Source organism: Spermophilus citellus (genome assembly GCF_964194105.1).
Source record: "Spermophilus citellus genome assembly, chromosome: 4".
Lineage (NCBI taxonomy): Eukaryota > Metazoa > Chordata > Mammalia > Rodentia > Sciuridae > Spermophilus > Spermophilus citellus.
The window spans coordinates 64,410,466-64,434,277 of NC_138185.1; the positions used below are offsets into that span (position 1 = coordinate 64,410,466).

The following is a 23,812-nucleotide window of genomic DNA, read 5'->3' on the forward strand; positions in this document are numbered from 1 at the left end:
CTGCTTTGGGCCCACAGTGGGGCAGCACATCATGGGGGAAGGGCACAGCAGAAGAAAGCTCATGGCAACAAGGAAGGAGAGAGGAGGGGGAGTGGGGAGAGAGAAAGGGGCTACAGAAAGAACAGCCTTTCCAGAGCACATCCCCCATGGCCCACCTCCTATAGCCATGCCTACAACCCAGTCATTTTATCTTGAATATTTTTTGCATTGACAGGAGCTGTTGGGGGACACCTCATTTTTCAAACTCTACCCACCTCCAAACTCAAGCATCTCTTCTTAATTTTAGTTAAGAAAGAGAGAACTTTATAAAATCTTTCCTTGGAGTTCCAGCAACCAGAGCACTATGGGGAAGCATTCTTGAGGGTCTTGAGCATCTTTTCTGGAAGAAAAATGGCTCCAGAGTCCCTCTCTTATTTCTTACTGACAATGTCCCTTGGAGAAATATAGGGAGCACTTGTAGCCTGGGTCAGTGTTTCATAAGTGTGTTTCAAAGAAGTTGTTAGAAGTACATTTTCTCAGGCCCACCCCAGACCTCCTGAGTCAGAAACTGAGGACAGGGAGCCCCCACCACTCTGTTTTTAAAAAGTCCTCCAAGGATTCTGATGCACACTCAGGTTTGAGAATCACTGGTCCCAGTGTGTAGTGGTGAACTTTCTTGGTGTTTTTCCATGTCCTGCCAAATGAAAGAGCACTTTGTAGATCTGCCACACCTTTATCCTTCTTTCACAGAGACTATGCATTTTTTTTTTTTTTGAAGAGGGATGACTCATCATCAGATCCAACAACAACTTTTATTAATCATTTATTGTGGTAAAATATATAAAACACATTACTGGCCATTTTAATCACTTTAAGTGTGCATTTTAGTGATATTAATTACCTCTACACTATTGTAGAACCATCACTGCTATTTGTTTCCAAAACTTTCTTATTACCCCAAACAAAGCTCTGTAGCCATTAAAGCAGCAACATCCCAGTTACCTCTCTGTTGGCCCTAGGTAGTCTCTAGTTTACTTTCTGTGTCTACACATTTGCCTACTGTAGGAAGCTCCCATAAATGGAATGAGTCACATGATATTGGTCTTTGTGTGAATGACAACCCTTTGAAGTGCTAGTTGTACTAGTGCTAGGAAGTGTTAAGCCTGGTACCATATATGGGGCCCTGTTGTCTCAATCAAATAGGCCAAATAACAGTGAAGTTCATCTTTGCTCTGCCCTTTAGATAGAGCAAAACCAGATACATTTTTATTTATTCATCAAGTTGAAAAATGTGTATTGGGTGCTTACTTTGAGTTATGCATTGACGTTGAATATGGTATCTTTCCTTCTATGCTTCCAATATTTCAAGAGTAGATGGCATCATATGTATATTTAACTTATAAGAATTCAACTAGATGGTGTTGTAGCAATTATTCTATTACAGTCACATAGCAAACATTCTGTAAATTTTATTTTGCATGTATATGCTTAATTATATACTTTATTCATTTTGCATTTATATATACTTTTTATAGTATAGGATTATGGTCACTCATCCTTGCATATTGAGTTTATGAATAATTTAAGGAAGTTCAAAGGTAACATATACCTCAAGTGCTGATTTGATCCTCTTGCCTCAGCCTCTTCAGTCACTGGGAATACATACCATGCCTGGTTTAGTGCTAATTTGAGAGTCATACCCCTATGTAGAAAGACTCTTCTGTTTGTGAGAGCTTATTGCAATTCCAATCTGTTGCTTTCTTCCTGAACATTAGTTTTTCCCTCCTTGCTGCTGGGGATTCTCAAAACCTTTTGGCCAAGTTCTTGTTCTGATGGTGTTGCCCATGAATTTGGGAGCAATTCAAAACCATTTCCCCTTTGCACAGTTGCTGCATATGCCAAGCCAGGCAGGGTGGGGTCTCCACAGCCTTTATGGCAGGCTTGTATAATTAAAGAAGTAGCCATCCTCTGTCTCTGTCCCTGCTGAGTGTTATTAACCAAACCAGCCTGAGGTCTGGATTTCAGTCTCTCTTACAACAATTTCCCATGATTAATGATGGCTCTCATGAGCTGTCTTTGACAGCATCTGGATAGAGTCAAGTGTGTGTGTGTTTCTTTTTCTTTTTCTTTCCAGAGAGAAATGGACAAGTTCCATGCTGGGCACAGGATTCAGTTCAACCTTTGTACCATATGTTCATGGTTTTTCTTTCCTTTCACTATCCTGGAGCCATCTCACTTTTCATTTCTGTTTGCTCCTCCCTGAAAATGGTGCTCAGCAAGTACCACGTGTGATTCCTTTTCCTGGATCACCCATCCATGTGAGTGTGTGTGAGTGGGTATGTGCACACGTGCCCTCCCATGCATGTAATTTTATCCATCCTGCTAGTCCCTCTCAAGCCATGCAGGAGGCCGGAGCTGTAGCAGATGGTATCCTGGGTGTCTTTGCTCATTGGTGATAGGTTCAATCCGTGGAAAGGGCCTCCTGCTTTATCCACCTGTTACTTATTTAGCTAATTCCTCTTTATCACTTTCGGTTGTAACACCTCTGCCTCCCACTGCCAACTGTAACATGGCTGTAGAGTTTAATTCCAGAGCCACCTCCTTCTTTCTTCCTGAAAACTCCCCGAGGAAGCTCACTGGACAGTGGGGGGCCAAAGAGATATGAGACCAAGCTCCAGCTTTGCTCCTGTCTCAAGTGGCTATTTCTGGCAGGTTAACTTGCCTTTGTTAGTCTCTTCATCAGCAAAATGACTGTTGTCATGAGAAGTGACCAAGCTAGTGTTACTTCTCACAGAAATCTATCATGAAATCCTATTAGCTGTAAGTTCAAGATGTATCCATGTTTTTGAGAAGATCATTTTAGTTGTACCCTGAAGAATAGTTTGAAAGGGGCATAGTGTGGACATGGGTGCATCAATGATGGGGCTATTGCAGTAGTCAGGTGACACATTACCTTTCTGTGATTTCTATTTATTTAAATCTTTACTTTCCCCCCCAATAATATTCTGTAGTTTTCAGTGTATAAGTTTGAATCTCTGTCATTACCAAAAATTGCATATTTATTTTCCTGCTATGAAAAATGGGAGTTTTAAAAAATGCATTTTGAACTATTCATTGCTACTATATTGAATTTTTGTATATTGATCTTTTGTCTTTTCTATATTGCAAATAATTTGTTCTAATAGTTTTTAATGGGTTAAGATTTTCAATATCTAAGAACATGGTATATAGAGATAGTTTTACTTCTTTTCTGATCTGCATGTCATTTATTTATTTGTTTATTTATTTTTAAGTGTGCTGGGTAGAATTGCCAATATTGAACAGAGGTGGTGGAATGGATATCTTTATCTTGATTCTGATCTTAGGGGGAAAGCCTTTGGTCATTCTTATTAAGTATTATGTTAGCTGTGAATTTTTAATAGCTCCTTTTATCAGGTTAAGGAAGATTTATTTTGTTCCAATTTGTCAAATGATTTTTTAATGAAAGCATGATAAATTTTATCAAATGCTTTTTTCTGTATCTGTTGGTATGATTATATTTTTGTATTTAATTATTATGGAGGATTATTGCATTGGATTATTTTTGGACATTAAACCAACCCTTCATTCCTGGACTAAACTCTAGTTGATCACTGTGTATAACTTTTTGTATATGCCCCATGTTGAGTCTGCTACGTTTCTCCACATAACTTCGTGCCCGTATCTGGCTTCTAGTCTTATCTTCCTAGATTCTCTTTTTATTTAAGTACTACAGCCAGAAAAATCTTCTTCAAACATGTAGTGAGTCTTTTGCTGAGAGTGAAGGCTTACGGTGCTTACCAGACTCTACATGAATGACACCTGTTGCTCCTCTCCTCAGTTTCCACTCCTGTGCTCCCAGGTTCTGTAATCCTGTTCAGATCTTGACACTTTGGATAGGTCAGGCTTGTCATCACCACAGTCTGGCTGTCTGTCCTCTCAGCTCAACATGCACTTTATCCTGATACTTGCATGACAACTCCCTCCTCTTCAGATACTCCTTCTCAATGAAGCCTACTCCAACAAACCCTTCAGAACTTACAACTCATCCTTGCACAGCTGATCTCTTTACCATGTTTGGTTTTTTTTTTCTTTTTTTGTAGCATATATCACATTTTAGAATGCTAATTTCATGTACTTTTCAAAAATACTACTGTCTTTTAACTATTCTTTCATCTTAATACGAAGGACTATAAACTCTGAGTGCAGGAATATTTTTTTTCTGTTGATTAGTTCTGGCATATAGTTGGTGCTCAATAAACATTTCTCAAATGAATGAATAACATACATAAAGCTCTTAGACAAGCTTCTAGCCTTTGGAAAAAAAGTTCAGCAAATATTTGGTGATGTTCTATACTAAACACTATTTAGTGGTGGGGATAAAATAATGAGAAACAAAGTGTTTCCTATTCTTCAGAGCTTGGGGACTGGAAGGGGATTATTCATAAAATAATCACACAAAAGGAGTGAATAATTATGAACTGAATTGTGTAATAAGGAAAGGGGGGAAAAGACATATACTTACAAAGGACTAGGGATCAAGGAAATCTTTCCTGAGGAAACCACATACTAGATAGAATGTAAAGGGTGAAGTATGAGCTATAGGTAAAGGAGGAGGAGAAGATGCAGAGCCTTCAAGGCGATAGCGTTAGCAAGGACCAAGAATGAGTTAAAGGAGCATGTTCTGAGGCTTGGCAAAAGGCCAGAGGGGCAGAAGTACAGAAAGAAGAGAGAGTGGTGTGAGATGAGCCCGGAGAGGGTGGCAGAGCAGGCGCCAGTTGTTAGAACATTTTGTCCATGTTTCCCACTTGAATTTTTATCCAAGAGCAAGATAACAGTGTGAGGGTGCCCTAGTCATGTTCCTCTTGAGACAATCATGCTATTGCAGCCAGAAGTACAGTTTGAAGGGGGACCTAGAGTGGATATGGATGGATTAGTTCTGAGGCTATACCGACAGTTAGATGAGAGATATTTGGGTGATTTTAATGTATTCTATTTCTCATTGCTTAACTGAATTTTATAATATACCTAAAATGGTTCGGTAGCTAATATGCATTTATTATACTGGAAATTAAAATGCAAATTTCAACCAAGGACCAATAACTCTAGAAACCACATTTTTCAGTGATATATCAGATCCCTACATGCTTGGACTAGGGGGGTGACAGCAGGAATCACACAGAATGGACAACCTAAGAACTCTCTGGAAGTTAATTGGGGGTGTTTGTGTGAGCAGTGATAGAGAGGGGAAGGGGGCAAGGAAGGTTGAAGGACACATGCTCAGCCTCTGAGAAAATAGTTGTTCCACTCTGGGGAGAGTCATGTTTTGGTGAGAAGAATGTTAGGATCCTGCTATCTGAATGTGCTGAAGATTGCAAGAAGTTTTGGGTATTGGACTGACTCTAGGTGGCCTACATGATCTCTACCTCCTTGTGTTTATGACTTGTCCTTTGAGTTTTCTAAACACTAGAAAATAGCAAAGGTGAGGGCATGTCACCTTGTGTGTATGTTCTGTTCTGTGATGTTTGTCTTATGTAAATATTGCATAGAGACACTCCCTGTTGATGAAGTAAGCAGTCATGTTGGGAAGCCCATATAAGCAAGAAATAGCAGGTGGCTTCTAGGAACTGCAGTTGACCTCTACAGTCTGAGAGTGGTCTTTACTCATGGGCGCCTAGAAGCCAGGGTCCTCAGCCCTCCTGCTGTGAGGAAATTCATTTGGCTGAGAGCCTGTTTGAGTCAAGAAGCAGATCCTGAAAGTTGAGCCTCCTGATGAAGACTGGCCTTGTGAGACCCTTGAGAAGAAGACCTACCCAAGCCATACATACCTATCCTGCCCCACATAGCTGTGAGATAATAAATGGGTGTCATTTTAAGTCCAAAGTTATGGTAACTTATTATACAGGAGTAGATAATTAATCAGTAGATAACTAATGTCCTGAGTTATAGGACATCTGACTTTTAAAAGACAGTCTAGACACTTTGTTTCTTCTATGGATACAGGGACAGAAACCCATTTCCCTCCAAGGTCATCTCCTGACTCGCAGATGACAACTCTGAAGGTTACTTGTTTCCTCACTCTGTCTTGTTCCACCCTCCATGATCCAGTGATGCTGTTGGAGTCGATGTTGCATTTGAAGGAGTATGGTAGGCGTTCAGTATAATTTAATTTTGACTCTATCTCACTCTTTGCACCATTCAACCAGTTGAATCTTAGCATGTCTACTTTCCAAACAATGGAATTATCAGATTTGGAGATATCAAGTAAAGTTGGAATCCAGAAGCAGAAAAGAGACTGCCCCAAGCTTCAAACTCAAACCCTCTTCTTCCTAATTCTGCAACTCAGCCCTGACATTTAAGTACTTGTGTAACTTGGTTCTAATAGGGTCCTCCATCCTTATCTCCATGACCACCACGAAATGTCTAAATCCCCAGAAGTTATGGTCAAACTGCCATGTGAAACTCAGAGTTAGACAGTGCATTCAAGGGGGACAAGTTTGCTTCACTGGTCCTGTGAGGTCACAATCCTATGACCTTTTATCAGCCACCCAACCTTGAACTGTACCCACCCTTATATGAAGAATAAAGAAATTGCCCTGAAGACATTTTAATTGTCTTCTAGCCTTATGTTTAAAGTAGAGAGAAGGTAAGAGCACTAGAATTAGAGTTAGGCAGAAGTGGGCTTGAGTCTCAATATGCCTCTTGATAACATACTGGATTTGGGTGCGTTATTTTTCCTTTGTGAAGTTTTTTTGCAGCCATTTGTAAAACAGAACTTTCATCCTCTGTCATTCCTATGAAGATGAAATGTTGGTATATATCTGATATATATATATATATATATATATATATGTATATATATATGTGTGTGTGTGTGTGTGTGTTTGTGTGTGTGCATATATATGTATACATCTGCATATATAAATATAAATTTACATATATACATATATATGTGTGTGTGTGTGTATATATATATATATATATATATATATATATATATATGAAATGATGTATATATGACACAGCACAGTACTTGGCATTATAGGGCCTCCCAAAATGATGGTGATAATTATTAAAGACTCTGTTATAAAGGCTTTTGAAATGTGTTGCAAACTGAATAAGTAAATCCAATTGTTGTAACTCTTCGACTTTTTTTTTTGTAAATTCTTGACAAGAGAATATTTATGAATTTGCTAATGGTCTAAACTTAGATTTTTCTGAGGAGGAGGGTGGAAGTCCTCTTTGACATCTAGAATCTTGACTGGGCCATCCTGAGTTGTGAAAATGGGTAGAATGGAGGCTGTTCCACTTTGCTTTTGACTGTTGTAATAGTTCTTTGGGGCAAGGTGTTTTGTAGCCATTTCTCAAATGGTCCATTCATCAATGGAAACTGGAAAATTGGATGGAGAACAACATTTTGCTACTTCTGCCTTATAGCCCACTAGGAAGCACAAACAATGTGGGATGATGGTATTGGCTTAAACTTCAAGAATATAGTGCCCTCCCTGTACTCTTCTCTAAAATCAGTGGACCTTAGGAACTAGGAGTGCCAGGTGTCCATCCAGCAAGAGACAGTGCAGCACCCCAAAGGCACTAGGGACTTGAGTTCATTTGCTCAATACAGTGGACTTGGTCTCTTGGGGTGGAAGTTACTGAATATTTTCTTATTCATTTAAACTTTATCATCTTAAATTTTGCCTCTTGTAGATGTGGCCATTTGTTGATAAAGCAGTTGCCTAAATTCTGATGGCTTTATTCTTTCTTGGTGCTAAACTGAAGGAGAAGGATAGCAGCAGACACAATGCTCAGACAGTGGACCAGCTCTACTGAGTTCACCAAAATCAAAGAGCCACTTGGACAAATTCACATGGTGGTCTGGTGCCGATTCCCAGGCACTATCAGGGATCACAGGGAACAGGGTCTTCAGCTGGCTCACTACTTGATTTCAGACACTTCATATTCAGATCTTATATGGATACTAAAAAACGTGTTTACAAGATTTTTTTAAGGAAAGCATTTATATTACATTCTCAAGTAAGCACACATATGCATATATGTGTATTGATGTTAAAGTTTCCCAGATTACCACTAACCTTTGCTACATGATTCTAATATATTCGATTCCATTCCAACTTATTTCATTTTATTACAGGAGCTAGTGCTTGCCTATGAAATTGATTGTGCAACTCATGATTGGGTCACAATTTGCAGTTTGAAAAACACTGAGCCTATTGACTGTCATTTTCAAAACTGAACTCTGCCAGGCTCCTCCTCTTTCCTGAACTGTGGGTTTCCTGCCCCCTGGTGCTGATGCTTTCCTGGGTCAGCCCTCTCTTCTGCTCTTGGTTGAATTTTCTCATAGGCATCACCTGCTCCCCTGGCTACAACTATTGTTGCCACTGTAGGAATTCACAAGTATCTATTCCCAAATCTGGTTACCCTCTGAAACTCTATAGGAGTCCAACAGCATTTTGTAGTTTCATGTGGCTTTCATATGGTTGGTGATCATCACCTTGAATTTGGCATGTCCCAAGCCAAAGTAACTTTCTCTAAATGAAACAGTTTCCTTCCTTGGTCTGTTAGTGGTTTTCTTATTCTCCCACTAAGATAAGTCTAAATGTTTCAGACCATCACTGACTCTTCCTCTTTCTTTGCCCTTCATAACTGACCTTTCATCAAATCTTGTTAATTCTTTGCTAGTAACCTTCCTCTCACTTTTCCATCTTTGATACCACATCACTTTGATTTTTTAAAAAATGATGTCTTATTATCTACAGAATTGAATCTGAACTCTTTAGAATACTAGATTTTGACCCCAAATCTTATCTCCATCATTATTATAAAATGTGCCTTTTATTGCATTAAACATGGATCCCCCAATTATGAGCTGTAAAGAAACAAATCTTTCTGACCTTTCAGGAATCGGCTTCAATTATTTGAGTAATGTGATATTGACCATATCATATGAAGTCACTGTTGTATTAGCATGTTATTTGGTACTTTCTCTGGAGTGTTAAAATCTGGGTGTTACCTTGAATATCCTCTTCAATAATAAAAGAGTAACCAAGCCGAATTTACACAATCCTCTAAACCAATTGTTCCCAATCTTCAATGTACAAATGTATAGGGTTGATCTGTTAGAGTGTTGTGGTTTACACGAGGTGTCCCCAAAAGCTCCTGTGTGAGACAGCACAAGAAAGTTTAGGGGTGAAGTAATCAGAATATGAGAGCCTTGACCTAATCAGGGCATTAATCCACTGGTCTGGATTAACTAGGTGGTAACTGTAGGCAGGTAGGGTGTGGCTGGAGGAGGTGGGTCACTGGGGGCATGCCTTTGGGGTTTGTAGTTTGTCCCTGGAGAGGGGAGCTCTCTTGCTTCCTGTTGCCATGTCCTGAGCCTCTTAACTCTGCCATGCCCTTTGATGTTCTGCCTCATGTTGGGCCCAGAGCTATGGAGTCAGCTGTCTATGGACTAAGACCTCTGAAACTGTGGGCCTCAAAGAATTTTTTCCTCCTCTAATTGTTCTTGTCAGGTCTTTTGGTTACAGCGATGAAGGAGCTGACCGAATCAGTAAGGATTCTGATTCAGGAGGTCAGGAAGTGGGGTTGAGATTTTTCATTTCTCTCTGGGTTCAGAAAAAGTGAGGCTGTTGGTCAGAGACCCACGCCTTGAGCATGGAGCTGTGGACATCCCTTGAACCCATCCCTTCTCCTCCCTGCCTCTCTCTGGGTTGGAACCCTTATCACCTCCCATCCTCCTAACTGTCTGCCTGCTGCCTACCCCGCCCCTCCACTCTGTCCCTCATGAGCCTAGTGTCTTGTGGATCATCACCTCGTCTGTGAACTCTCCAAAATGCAAGTGTCATGCAAACCAGAAGTGTCAGGTCACTAACCTTATAGACCCAGCCAGTGATTGGAGTTTGGGTTAGGTGTCTTGCTTGGAACATCCTCATTCTTTTACTGTTTTCATACTGTCATTCTTCTCTGCCAACCCCTTTGGGTGAAATTAATTTTGCTGATCTATTTTTCCCAAGATACTGATTTTCTAGCTCAAGCTAGGCCCTATGCACTGCAGCACCTGGGTGTTTTACACTTAGGTTTCTAGCAATACCCTCAATGGAGCAATCTATTATTGCTAGATCCCTATGGGGTTGTAGGAATGGGGCTGCAGGAGTGAATGTTGATTAGAGGAAAACTTGGTTATGAACAATAAATGGAGCAGTCCCTCCATGGAAGCCAGTTTTACCTTTTTTTGTGGTTGCCCTGTGTTGGACTCACTCAGCTGAGGTGTCATCCGCTGTGGGTCTACTCTGGGACCTGTGTGTTAGAGGTCTTTGTTGTTACAGGGCTCTTTTGTAGGTTATAGGAAGCAGTGGTATCTCATGTACTGCATTTCTATTTTTTATTTTATTTATTCATTTTCTTTTTACTGCTGATTCTAATACTAGATAACATATTGCAAAGAGAACTGTCTTTCTTCAGCTAGGCAGAGGTGAGAACAGGGCCATGGAGAGATTCTGGAGACGGGAGGAAGCAGAGTTGGGTATGGGATTCCTGGATTTGGGGTTCCAGCTCTGCTTACATGTCTGTGTAAACTTGGAAGGACAATGTAGTTTCCTTGGCTTCTTTTCCCAATACTTGGAGATGGTGGGAATACAGCATTACCTAATAGTCTTTGAAGATAAGTTGCCAGGGCCATACAGAATATATAAATTAAAGCAAACAGAATTCTGCCTCCTAGAACTACACTATATTGCCCTCAAAGCAAGTGAAGTTTTCCTCTGCCCTTTGGGTAGGTGTTTTAAGTCTGTTTTCTGTTGTTACAACAAAATAACTGAGACTGAGTAAGTTATAAAGCATAGAACTTTAGTTGGCTCATGATTCTGTGGGCTAGGAAGTCTAAGAGCATGGCCCCCACTTCTCCCCAGAATCAGGTAAAGGCCTTCTCACTGCATCATAACATGGTGGAGGGTATCACAGGCGGAGCCAGTGAAGGTGTGCTACCAAGATCTTTCTTCCTTTTCTTGTAAGGACACTAATACCATCATAGGGGCCCCACCCCTCATGACCTAATCTAATCTGAATTACCTCCCAAAGAACCACTTCAAAATACCATTAATCTATGAATTTGAGAATCAGGTTTCCAAAACTTGAACTTTTGAGAGACAATTTCAAACTATAGGAGTAGGTCTTTGTGTATCCTTCCCAGACTTAGGGAACAAATCGAAGGATCACCAGGGTGTGGACCAAAAGGCATTTTTGCTCCCATTTGTCTCTTTTCACTACAAAGACTGTGAAATTCCTCCATGGAAGGAAGCAATGCATTTGGAGGAAAATCTCCCATAATAACCATTTTCCATTGTAAGGAAACAGCCTCTCTTTCCAATGTGTAGATGTTTTCTAGTGTGTCCCCAAGGACATGAGCGTTTTGAGAAGTGTGCACTGCACTGCTGCATTCGCTAAGCCTCCTAGCCTCCCCTCTCCCAGAGTCCCCAATGTTTCCAGGTACAAATCAGGAAACTGACAGGAACTCTGGCTGGTACGAGCATCAAAAATACCCCCCCCCCAAAAAAAAAGAGGCATGCTGTGCAGGGAAGTTAGAGGAAGGTGGCAGACAAGGGGGGAAGATGAAGAGATTTTCAGCAGAGGAAGGGACCTCTGAGACCCAATTGCAAGATGGACACTTCACTCCGTGCAATTTCTGCATTTATGCCTCTTTAATGGTCAATGGTGTGATCAATAGAACACCTGCTCCCTAGTTAATAATGGGCCTGTTAGGTGGCAGCAATGAACACGGTGGCTATGGGATCCATGGGCTGACAGAAAAAGACCACTGAACATTGACTTCTCACTTTTCTTTTTCTTTTTTTCCCCCAGGGCAGCCACTGAAGTTTTGGCAGTTCTGCTGAAATCCAGTAAGCATCTTTTTTGAAGAGTGGTTATTTCTCTCCCTTCTGATGTTAGTGAAAGAACTCTTTTGTCCTGATGGCTCCTTTCTGACCTGTAAAGGAATAGAGCCATGTCTTTGGCACGAGGTAGGCTATTCCAGGTTCATGACTTCAGAGGAAAGCAAATACCTCTCCATGTGGACATGCCCACACATAATGTACCAAGACAATTGTCCCTAAAGCAGGTATGTTGTCTTTTGTGGCCCTGGGAACTCCCCAGATCCTCGTAGAGGGTTTGCAAACCTTAAAGATTGTTGGAATAGTTTCCAGCTTCCTGTGGGATTGTTCAATGGAAGAAGAGGTGAGGGCTAGGTGTGTAGCAGATTCTTTTGTTTGGTTCTCAACTCAGCTTGTGACTCTGTTTTGGGGCAGGTAGGATGGTGGGAATTGCTTGGACAATGTCGAAGTTGATAACAGATTTATATTAAGAAGTTGGCTCTTTTCTCAATTACTTGAATGATTGCAAAAGGAGAGCTCTGGGGGTCTGAATAATGTGAGGATTTTTTTTTATGCCTAGGTCCCTGGGATAATTACACTGGGAATCAATTTCATGTGTGAAGTGTAATAGAAGGCATGAAGCACTTGGGAGTGAAGAAGTCTTACTTAGCTCAATGTTTTGATTTTTTCCCCACCTCATTTCTTCATCTGTTTTAATTTGGCATCTTGGAAACTGGCTGCATCAATTGTGATTTTTTTTTCCTGTAGGGAGCCTGAGGCCTCTGAGTGAGAGGTGAACTTTAATAAAACTTATCAATAAATAAATAGAAATGAAAACACCCTCTCTCAACCATACAGCTCTATCAACTCTAAACACCAGAGAAGGAACCAAATCACATAATGCTTCCTATGTTAGTCTGGTTTGCGTCCCTGTGACCAAAATGCCTCACAGAACAACTTAGAGAAGGAAAAGTTTATTTGGGATTCACAATTTCAGAGGTTCAGTCCAGGGCTGGCTAACTCTGTTACTCTGGGCTTAAGATGAGGAACATCATGGTGGAAGTGCCTCCCAGAGAAAAACTGCTAAGCTCAGGGCAGCTAGGAAGGAGACAGGGGCAGGTAAGGGGAAACAGGGACAGGATATAATCCTCAAGGGCACAGCCCCAGAGACCAACTGCCTTCAGTCACTGCCACCAGCCTACAGGTGGTTGTCTGTAGTGGTTTCCAGTAGTCCATTGAAATTGCTAACCCATCAAATGGATGATGAGCTTATTATAGCTCTCATAATTCAATCTTTTCACCTCTGAACATTGCTACATTGCCTAACACATGAGCTCTTTGGGGGACACTTTCGGATCCAAACCATAATACTTCCATTTACAGACTGAAGAAAAAACAATTGAAGCTTGAATTGATTTAGTTTATTGGAACTTGATATGATCCTTGAGTATATCCACAGCTTTATGACCTTCAGGAAGAGTGGAGGTAGGCAGAATAGGTGGAGGTGTGCAGAGTGGGAGGTCATGATGCTTTTGAGATAGGAGGGGATGGAAAAGTGGTACCTGTGAGATCGGAGGAGGAGACTGTTCATCTTTGGGAGGATCATATTTCAGGTTTGACTTTTTTAATTGGTTCTTTTTAGTTATACATGACAGAATCCATTCTGATATAATTATGCAAGCATGGACTATTTCTTATTTTAGATAGGATCCCATTCTTATGGATGTACTTGATTCTCATTGTGTACCTGTTTGCTGTCACTCTCAATGTTAATGCCTGGTATTTGATGCAGAAAGGTGAGGGAGAGTTTAACAGCAGGAGGGAAAGAAAATGAGTACGGCTAGGTTGGCCAGCCTGGGAGTACCACACCCGAGAAAGCATCTTTCTGCTCAGCCCTCCCTGCACAGCCTTGGCAGTGGAAGACGTGATGTCTCACGAGAAGGGAGGAGTGAGAGATGAATGAAGCCAGTTTACCTTTTACAGACACCTTCCTCACCTCTTAAGTTTAGAGTTGGATGTCCTGAAATAAAATGTGCCTACGGTATGTAAAAATATGAAAATAGTACATGCCACTTGATATATTGATATGAAACATGATGTATTGGCTCAGGAGAAAACAATAGCCAATGCAAATATGGATTGACTCAGACTGAGATGATTTAGCCAGGTTTCTAACATGCAGGGTCATGCTTAGCGAGCCTTTAAAGCCTCCAACTTCTCTTTCTCCAGAGCAAGACCCAGATATCACTTCCTTTGAAAAAGCCTTCTCTGATTACCAGGACTGGGCTTGATTCCTCTCCCCTGCACTCACACAGTTGCTCCCATCTCAGCATTGATTATTCTGTACTGAAGTTGCGGTTGTCTGTTTCTCCAGCAGCTACGAACTTCTGAGAGAAAGAGTCATCTCTATTGATCATGGTATTATTTGTACCAGCACAATAAAGAGCTCAAAGCCAATATTCGCTGATGACGATTTTAAATGAATAAACAATTCATGATATTTACACACATAAACACGGCAATATTGCCCTGTTCTTCCTGAACCCAACCATGTATGCCTACCACCAATGATCCTAACATTTGTAGTTTTGATTTAGCTACACTAATGGATGGATCAGGAACTGATAGCCTGCTTTCCTTCACATACAATGATGCATAGAGTTGTTTGCTAATTCTGCTGAGCTGTTCATACAGACCCTGGTCTGGGTCTTAGGTTATTTATGACATGAGAGAGTTGGATCAGAGTCTGGCTAACATTTGTTCTCCCACTAAATAACCAGCCTAAATTCATATCAGAGTTTCTCAGTTTGGCACCATTGGTGTTTTGGGCTGGATAATTCTTTGCTGTTAGGTCTGATCTGTGCATTGTAGGATATTTAGCCACATCCCTGACCTTTGCCTACCAGGAGCCGGTATCACTTCCAGATGTAACAAATAAAATTGTCTTTAGACACTACCAACCATCTCCTAACCCTGCTGGGGGTCAGAATTGCTTCCTTTTGAGAAGTATATTTGGGCATACACATGTACATTTGAGCTGAAGTCTAGTAAAATTGTCAAAGGACGCCTCCTCAGATATTTTCTTGATATTTCATGAAATATCCTTCTTGCCTAATTGGTCTTAAATTCCTCAGCATTGGAATAATTCAAATAGATTCATAAGAGATAAGAGCACAAAAAGCAGAAAATCATTACAAATCTTCACAAATTACTTGGGAGCACAACAGGCTCTTGAGGATCTCAAGGGTCTTAGGACAAGGAGGGCAGATAGGTTTTATTCCAAGTGGCAACTCCAGTGTACGGGGAGAAGGATTCTGAGATTATATTTGAGCTCAGCAGGAAAGAAGGCTGCATTTGGACTTCTTTCTGTCATGGATTTCCAGAGGAGCAATAACAGCATATTGGGGAGTTACCCTCTTGGTTCTATTGGCCTATCCAAAACAGTGGGTGGCATGGAGGATCTGAGCATATATAGTACCGCTCCAGTAGACTGGGTTTGCTGCAGGGCACAAGTCTCGTGGGTTTTCCAGTTGGATTTTCCTGTCTACGTGTCATGTATAGTTAAGACCTGACATGGAATGTCTTTCCATTTGGATCCCAGAGTGAGTTCATGTCAGTTGAACTTAAATGCAGGAGGTCAGCTTCTGTCTAAAATTCCAAACCTCGCCATCTGGCACTGATATCTGGGAATGTTTAAGTGAACCTTTAGTTCCTAAAGGCACACTTCTTTTAACTGATGATTATTTTTGACCTTGATATTTCCTTGTCAGTTAGTATAAAAGTCAGCTATTATAGTAGATCTCTGTAACTGACTCACAAAAATAGAACATTCGCCAGTCTAAATAAAGCTAGCACAAAGTATTTACTACCTGGGAGCAGTCAGCATTGTAAACACTAAGATAGGATTGGGAATCTGAGGTCACCAAGATCCTATCAAGTCATGTCTGGCTAGAGTCAATTTCCTACACCTAATAGAAAAAGCAGAACTGGGAAATATGGGAGATTTGGAGTCTTCTGTCCGCAGAAAAACAAAAAGAAAGCTTTTTGTTTTTTAAAGGTCATAAAAAAATAAAAATAAAAAACCCTCTGCTTACATTAGGAAGATCTTACTATTTTGCTTTGGCTCTCTTTCCTATCGAGTAATGAAAAAAAAAAAAAAACAACAGTGTAGGATATGTGAATGGTAAGAAGAGAGAAATAAACCCAAAGATGTCTCTCATCTCTTTTCTTTTTCTGGGCATTAGTAGGCAAAAATAGCTTGGATGTCCTAAACCCCTTTTTCAATTGTCTTGGAAATTCTGGGCTCTACAAATTAAAAAGTTATTGCTCATCCAAGAGTCCATTTTGTTATCTCTGTTTTGGATTAGAATGGTCTAATCCAAATCCCGTGCCTTTCCTCAGATCAGTTCCTCTTCACTCTCATATGCACAAATTTTACATTAAATTTTCCTGTATTTAGAGCTTTGCCTTTTTGTGCTCTATTCTGTCCAAAACCACTTAGTACTTTATTTTTAAAAAATTAACAAAGCCTTGATTAAGAAATAGTGCTACTTCTATGGTGGGGAATTTCTTTAGTAAACTAAACCAACATGTTGATTTTGTTTCTTTCTCTCTTCCTATCTTCCTTCGTTCCACCTTTTTATCACCTGACTCTCTATTGTGACCTCTTTCCCTCTAATCCTCTTTTCCTTTTCCTATGGCCCCCTCCACCTCTCCCTCTTTCTTTTTGTTTCCTAACTTCCCTTCCACAAGCATTAATCATAAAATGCATTTTTTTGAAAAATTGCAGCCCTGGAAGTGGCACTTGAATAAGATGTGCCAATGGAATCATGCCTGATTTATACAGAGTCCAGGGATGAATCTTCAAATAATGTCTTGGCTTTGACCTTGCTGCCCAGATTTAAAGGTCATTATCTTGTAACAAGAAAACACTTTCTGGTTCAGAGCTTAAATCTTAATAAGGAAATGATGAGTCTACTTCAGACCCCTCTCCAACTAAAGAATTAGCATTTAGAGGAATCTGGAAGTTTGCAGAAGTTAGAGCATGAGGAGGGAGTTGGAAAAAGGAAGGCAAGTTAGCAAAGCAAGAGAGGTGGAGAAGAAAGGAAGGAGGGAAGGATGCAAGACAGCTAATGGGAAGTTTGGCAGGAAGATGAGACTTCTCACAGATCTTCGTTAATGCTGCTCCTGGCTGGCTCTCAGGAGCGGTGGGCAGTGATGCTGCTGTGGAGTATAGGGAACAAGGGCCCTCTGAGCATGGAAAGCTCTGATCACAAGCACACAGACTCATGTTCTTCATGGTCATCCGCTGTGGTCTGGCAGTCATCATTGTAGAGACTAGAGGACGTGATGGTCAGATGGTTGCTGTACTTCAAAATGTCAAAGAAAGGTCCAGTTTTGAAATGCATCAAAGTCAGGTCTTTATAGGCATTTTGGGTGCTTCTGAGTCCTTAGAATGGCCATATGCTTAAAAATGGCTGGCACTATGACTATTTTGCCCTTGTGATCACATACAAGCACCAATGGATCAATGCCACCTTCTTTGCACCTGCTTGTATATTCTGCATTTCCATATAGCCTCAAACCTGCCCACCCATCTTCAGAGGCTTTGACCTATTTTGGTAAGCATGGTGCCCCCAAGATTCTGCCCATTTGGTACGTTTCCTTCTTTAGTTTCTGGATGAGGGACAGGAGCCAGTCCATCAAAGCTGCAAAATACTTTGAGGTTTCCTATTGTAGTGGTATTCAAACATGTTTTGTTGTTTTTCTTATATATTGTTTAATTGGAAAATAAAAGTGAACACATCTTTGGTATACAACATGATATTTTGAAATATGTCCACATTATGGAATTAACTTGTGCATTTTCTGGGTAGAGAGCTTGGAGCCATGTACGTCTAGTTTCCATCAATTCCTCTCAGAGGCCTGTGAGATACATTCACAGAAACACAGGATTCCTGAGAACCTTGGAAGCTATTAACCTTTTCTGCCCATCCTCATTTTCATACCAGGAAACTGAGAAGCATAGAGAGGAAGTGACCCACTCAGAGTTCTGAGACTTTGCCAACACAGGCTGTTAGGTCTTACCACAAATACCTCTGGTCGGAGATTTCTCTGAGTACCACCTAAGCCCAGCTCTGCCCAGTGCTGGTTTCCTGTTAAATCTTTCCACAGAACCTGACATTTGTATTTCAAAGAAGTAATCATATTATAATCAATGATCATGTTTTTGCATAAATGTATGTATGCATAGTTTTCTTACTGGCTATAGTTCCATAGAGGCTGAGATACCTACTGTATCCCAAGCCCTTACATTGGGCGGTGCCCAGAGGAGTGACTAATACATTAATGTTAACTAAGGAAGGATTTCAGTTTCCTGACTTAAACCACCTACATTTACTTTCACTGAGCCTTAGTGAAGAGGCCATTCCCATGGCCATCCCCAGAAAGATCAAACTGTGGTGTGATTATAGACCTTGTGTCTCTTCTTCCCGCTGTAACTTCTGGAGAAGCATGCAATAAATTTCAGTGATGAGCCAAAAATTTGTTTCAAATAATATTGATAGATTTTTGCATTTGTCATACTGGGGTGGACTGCTGTGATCGACTTTGTATGAATGCAGCATAGCAAGCTACATTCATCACGCTGTTGGTTTGAAATGACAACACAAATATCTGCCATTTATCGAGTTCTTAGTATGTTAGGCACTCTATATACATTTAGCCCATCAAGGAGGCATTTTAATCCCCATTTTGCAGGTGGGGGAGACTGAAGTTTGGAAAGCTTAAATAATTCACACCGCCAGAAGGCTGCAGAGCTTACCTGCCTGTCTCCAGATCCTCGGGAGCTGAGCCCTGTGCTGTACGAAGAAGAGATAAATGTGGCTAGGTTTATTTAGCCCAAAGAAGATATGACCAAACATTGAAAGGAAGCTAAATAAATACTCCCTAAGCATTAGCAGGATTATTTTGGGAGGGATCATCTGTCTTTTAGGATAGAAAAGAGCATTATACTGACCTCTCCATATAGCATTTGAATGGAACCCAGAGATAGATGCCCAAACACCAGCATGGCTGTCTGAAGGGCCAATGTCTGCTGTGAGGTTGAGCATGAGACAAGGCTGATGAATAATGGGGTGAGAGAGAGGAGGGAGCAGGAACGGGAAGGATTACAGACTCCTATTATGTCATGCCACATTCAACTTGGAACATTCCTTTTTTATTTTTTTTTTCACTTGGCCCAAAGTTCAGTTCTCTCTGCCAAATATTTATGTCTCTTGCATAAGTGTATGAGAGATTTTTAAAAAAAGTTTAAGCTAGAAAGATGCAACCTATCCTGGATTGCCCCCTTCCCTTCCCACCTCTGAACCATTAGGTGGGGTGGGCTAATCCAGGCTGAGCTGTGGACAGCAATACATGTAGTTCCTATTCCTGCCATATGGTGGTGCTGTTCTTTTAGTTATCTTGGTCAGGCTAGTCCAATATTTATTTTCGGTGAGTAATTTGTTTATCAGGAGGTTATTTTAATCTAATTTTGGCCATATTTGCTATTCCATACTATCTGTGCTTCCCAGAGTTAGAAGCTTGCATGTCTTGAAGGAAATTAGCTGAAGATGGTCTCAGAGGCATTTGCTCAGCCATCATTTAAGGGAGTTGGGAGGAGGCAGGGTGAGTTGGAGCCCAGGGTTAGAACAGCTGATAGAATTTGCTGCATTCCCAGTGATATTAGCATGATTAAGCAGGATTCCCCGGAGTGTTGGGACCATTCACAGCAGCTTTGTGAGGGCCACCTCTGGTTAACAGCAGCAAATCTTTTTATTTATTTATTTATTTTTTATTGGTTGTTCACAACATTACAAAGCTCTTGACATATCATATTTCATACATTAGAATCAAGTGGGTTATGAACTCCCATTTTTACCCCAAATACAGATTGCAGAATCACATCGGTTACACATCACATTTTTACATACTGCCATATTAGTGACTGTTGTATTCTGCTACCTTTCCTATCCTCTACTATCCCCCCTCCCCTCCCCTCCCATCTTCTCTCTCTACCCCATTGCTAGGAGCCACAAGCAAATAATATGATGCATGGCACTTTCGGTTGTAAGGTGACTCCAGCTAGCCATTGAGATGATATGATTATGTTAAGATTTACATTCATATGGAAATTGGACTCCTGCTGTTCACCTTGGCCTGCTACTCATGTTATGGGACTCCTGGAGAGTTCCCATTGGTTGGGGAAGGATAGTAGGAGGGGACCAGTTTTTGGCTTGCCGGTGCGTACGGAGTATTGGTAGCTTTTTCAAAAATAAAGTTTTGTTCCTGCTTGAGTGGCTCGTGATTCTGTGCCCAGCCAGACTGAGGCACCCCATCTACTGTAATTCATTTCCCTCCATGTTTGTTATCCCATTCCCCTCATAACCTCTTATATGTAATTTTGTATAACAATGAGGGTCTCCCTCCATTTCCATGTGATTTCCCTTTTTTTCTCCCTTTCCCTCCCACCTCATGTCTCTGTTTAATGTTAATCTTTTCTTCCTGCTCTTCCTCCCTGTTCTGTTCTTGGTTGCTCTCATTATATCAAATAAGACATTTGGTATTTGGTTTTTAGGGATTGACTAGCTTCACTAAGCATAATCTGCTCTAGTGCCATCCATTTCCCTGCAAATTCCGTGATTTTGTCATTTTTTAGTGCTGCGTAATACTCCATGGTGTATAAATGCCACATTTTTTTTTTATCCATTCATCTATTGAAGGGCATCTGGGTTGATTCCACAGTCTAGCAATTGTGAATTGTGCTGCTATGAACATAAAGGAGGAAATCAAAAAATTCTTAGAGATAAATGAAAACACAGACACAACATATCGGAATCTATGGGACACAATGAAAGCAGTTTTAAGAGGGAAATCCATCGCCTGGAGGTCATTCCTCAAAAAAAGGAAAAACCAACAAATAAATGAGCTCACACTTCATCTCAAAGCTCTAGAAAAGGAAGAGCAAAACAACAGCAAATGTAGCAGAAGGCAAGAATTAATTAAAATCAGAGCAGAAAACAGCAGCAAATCTTGTAGTTAAGTTTCTCAGTCTTCTTCTCGCCCTGTGACAGCCTGTTTCCTTCCTTGCTTGGTCTTCTAACTTAAGGACAATGCCCTTCTGCCTATCCACCCTCTGGGTACCCCTCATCTCATTCGATGGTATTTTTGTGAACTGTTACTGCTTGCCTCCAGTGAGATGGGAAGGAGGGTGGGGAGCAGGAAGAGAATTACTGTTTACTAGGGTACCTGCAATGGATAATGATCATAACTATTAATTATGAAGCATCAGCACTTGCCAGGTACTTTTCACACAATATTTCATTGACTTTTCATTATCCCCATTTATGTGATAATTGTGTTATTCTCCCAGGAAGATGTCGTTAGGGGAGGCTAATGACTTGCTGAGATCCCACCAATAGTAAGCAGAGGCTGAAGTTTGAATTCATTTGCGATCATCTCTAAAGCAGGAAATCTTCCTGTTTCACTGATTATTCCCACCTTCCACGTGGAATTAGTAAACCTGGGCTCTGGGTTCAGCAAGTGGTCCACTGTATGACTTTAGAACTTTGCCATTGCACTTGACATCACTTTGGCCTGCCATAAATGGGGGGATCACATTAGGTGAGGAACTTGAGAATTCTTTGATGGCAGAACTTTCTTTTTTTCCAAAGATGGAATCCTGTGTGGAAATGACACACATCGGTAGTAAATACAGTAGGAACAGAGCAGGAGACCCCAATTAATGACAGCTTTGCCTTTCCCCAGCCTCCTTCCCCTTTCTCTAGCTCTGGATAGACACTGAGAACCTTCCAGGGAAGTTCCTAAGGGACTGGAAGAAATCAAGTTTGAAAATTTCTGAAATGAATACTCTCAAGGGATCCTTTAGAACTTGGTCTGCTGTTTAGGATTACAATTTAAAAATAGGTTGACACTTTCTTTGGGGAGTTTGAAAAGTATGCTGTGTTTTACTATAAAGTGCTCCTAAGAAGGAGCAAGTGAAGTTTGTCCCAGAGAAATATCCAGAATATTGTGTTCATGCTTAAGCATGAATTGAGCAATTTTGGGGTCTCTTGGGACTAATGGACCCAATTAAATAGTTGAACTTGTAACAGTGGTCCCTTCACCTTCTGAATGTATTCCTCATTGCTCTTAGACTTATTTAAAAATTTTTTTTCTCTCTCTTCTCCCCTCTCCCCCTCCCTAACAAGATTAGGGAAAAAGTATTATTGTTTCTTCCCCCAAGTTAATTGCCCTTGAACACACCCACTACAGGAAGGAGATGCCTGTTGAGGATCTGGGAAGCTAATATCTCCCAAATTAACAAGTGAATCCTAACATGCCATGGGGTGCTCAGGGGCCCCCTACCAAAGCACACCTGCAATGTAACCCTTGAAGTTCCTTTAAAAGCCCCATCCCTCCTGATCTGGAGAGTCACGGCCTTTGGGACAAGAGTAACCTGGTTTCTCCTTTGCTAGCAAAGCAATAAAACTTCTTTTACCTTTTTCTCAAAACCGTGTCCTCATTATTAAATTGGCATTGATTGGCATTGGGGACAGGGACCGAGAGCTTTGGATTACAAACTGAACTTAATCGAACAAGGAGGGTCAGATTCCAGTTGGGAACACACAGGCTGTTCCGCAGCAAGAGCAGGATGGTGAACACCTTCAGAAAAGTGGTCAAGGTGTCCAGAGGTACCTACACTGGGGCTAATAGAGCTGTGGGTGGTGGTGTTGAGACTTTCTTGCTTGACACAAAGCATATCGTTGTCATGCAGTTATAATTAGTGCTGGTTCTTATACCCATGCGGGACGCTTTCTTTCAAGCAAGTGATCCTGTTAGGATTTATCTGTGTCTCCCTCAAAGGCTTTTGCTCTGGCCTGGTTGTGTGCCAATAGGTTTTCTGTTCCTTTTAGAACAGGTCAAAATTGTCTAAGGAGGTTCAAGGTCATGTATGAAGGTTTGCTAGCAGTTTAAACCCCTTATAGTCCACAGGGCACCACATGGTGGAGAACATTAACAGCACATCAGTCACCTTGCAGGCCCTCATGAGACTGTGTGGGGTCAAGTTGTGGTCACAGGACAAAGCAGTCCCCTCCAGAGATAATCAGTAGCATCTCAACTAGCTGACGTGGGCAGAGTGGGAGTGCTGTTGATCTTCCTAGATCAACACTTGCTTGATTATTGCCGCCCCTCGGAGAATCCTGGAAAATTTAGGAGCTGATGATATAAGGATGTAAAGCCTGCTGAAGTTTAAATTAGTCTCTCAGAGCCTCCCCTGTGTGGTGAATGACATCTGGCTATTCTCAGTATCTGTCTTCCCTCTCAGAGTGTTTTCTGTGAAAAGGCCAAAACGCTTGAGGGTGTGTGGGCCATACAATTTCTGTTACTGTTCCACTCTGCCCTCAGAGGGCAGAAGCACCAAGGACCATGCATAAAGGAGTGGCTGTGGCCATGTTTCCATAAAACTTCATAAACACAGGCTGTGGGCGGTTTGGTGACCCTATTTTAGACTGTGTGAGCCTCAGCCCTGGTATTCTGTCCCATTAATCCCTATTTCTTAAGCCATTAACTCTAATGTGTTTTATATAGTGGGCACTCAGAGCAAGTTATCAGAACGAACAAAGGAATAAATAAATAAGTGAATGCATACAGATGCAGTCCTGTTCCGTTGATCCACGTGTACTCATTTTGTTTTTATTCTAGGAAACAAAGGGTTAACATCCAGTCTGCTGAGTTGTAAATATTTGGATTTTAGAACTTGTATCAACCTGGCATAATTGATGACTGACTATGGATTGACAGAGATAAAGTATCACAAAGATTTAAAGAGATAGACACAAAGATAAACATCTCAGGGCCCTGAAGGTACACAGTGGCTTCCTATTACA

The 23,812-nt window shown here is 41.0% G+C and overlaps 1 protein-coding gene across 6 annotated transcripts in view; it reads left to right on the top strand.

The window, feature by feature from the left end:
* AGBL1 (AGBL carboxypeptidase 1) overlaps nucleotides 1-23,812 on the top strand; it is a 798,986-nt gene that overhangs the window by 130,855 nt on the left and 644,319 nt on the right. For all 6 annotated transcript variants that reach the window (XM_081290638.1, XM_081290637.1, XM_081290639.1 and 3 more), the window contains exon 6: nucleotides 11,875-11,912. In XM_081290638.1, the coding sequence (XP_081146764.1) occupies nucleotides 11,875-11,912 (38 nt within the window). The remainder of the gene's footprint in view (nucleotides 1-11,874; nucleotides 11,913-23,812) is intronic.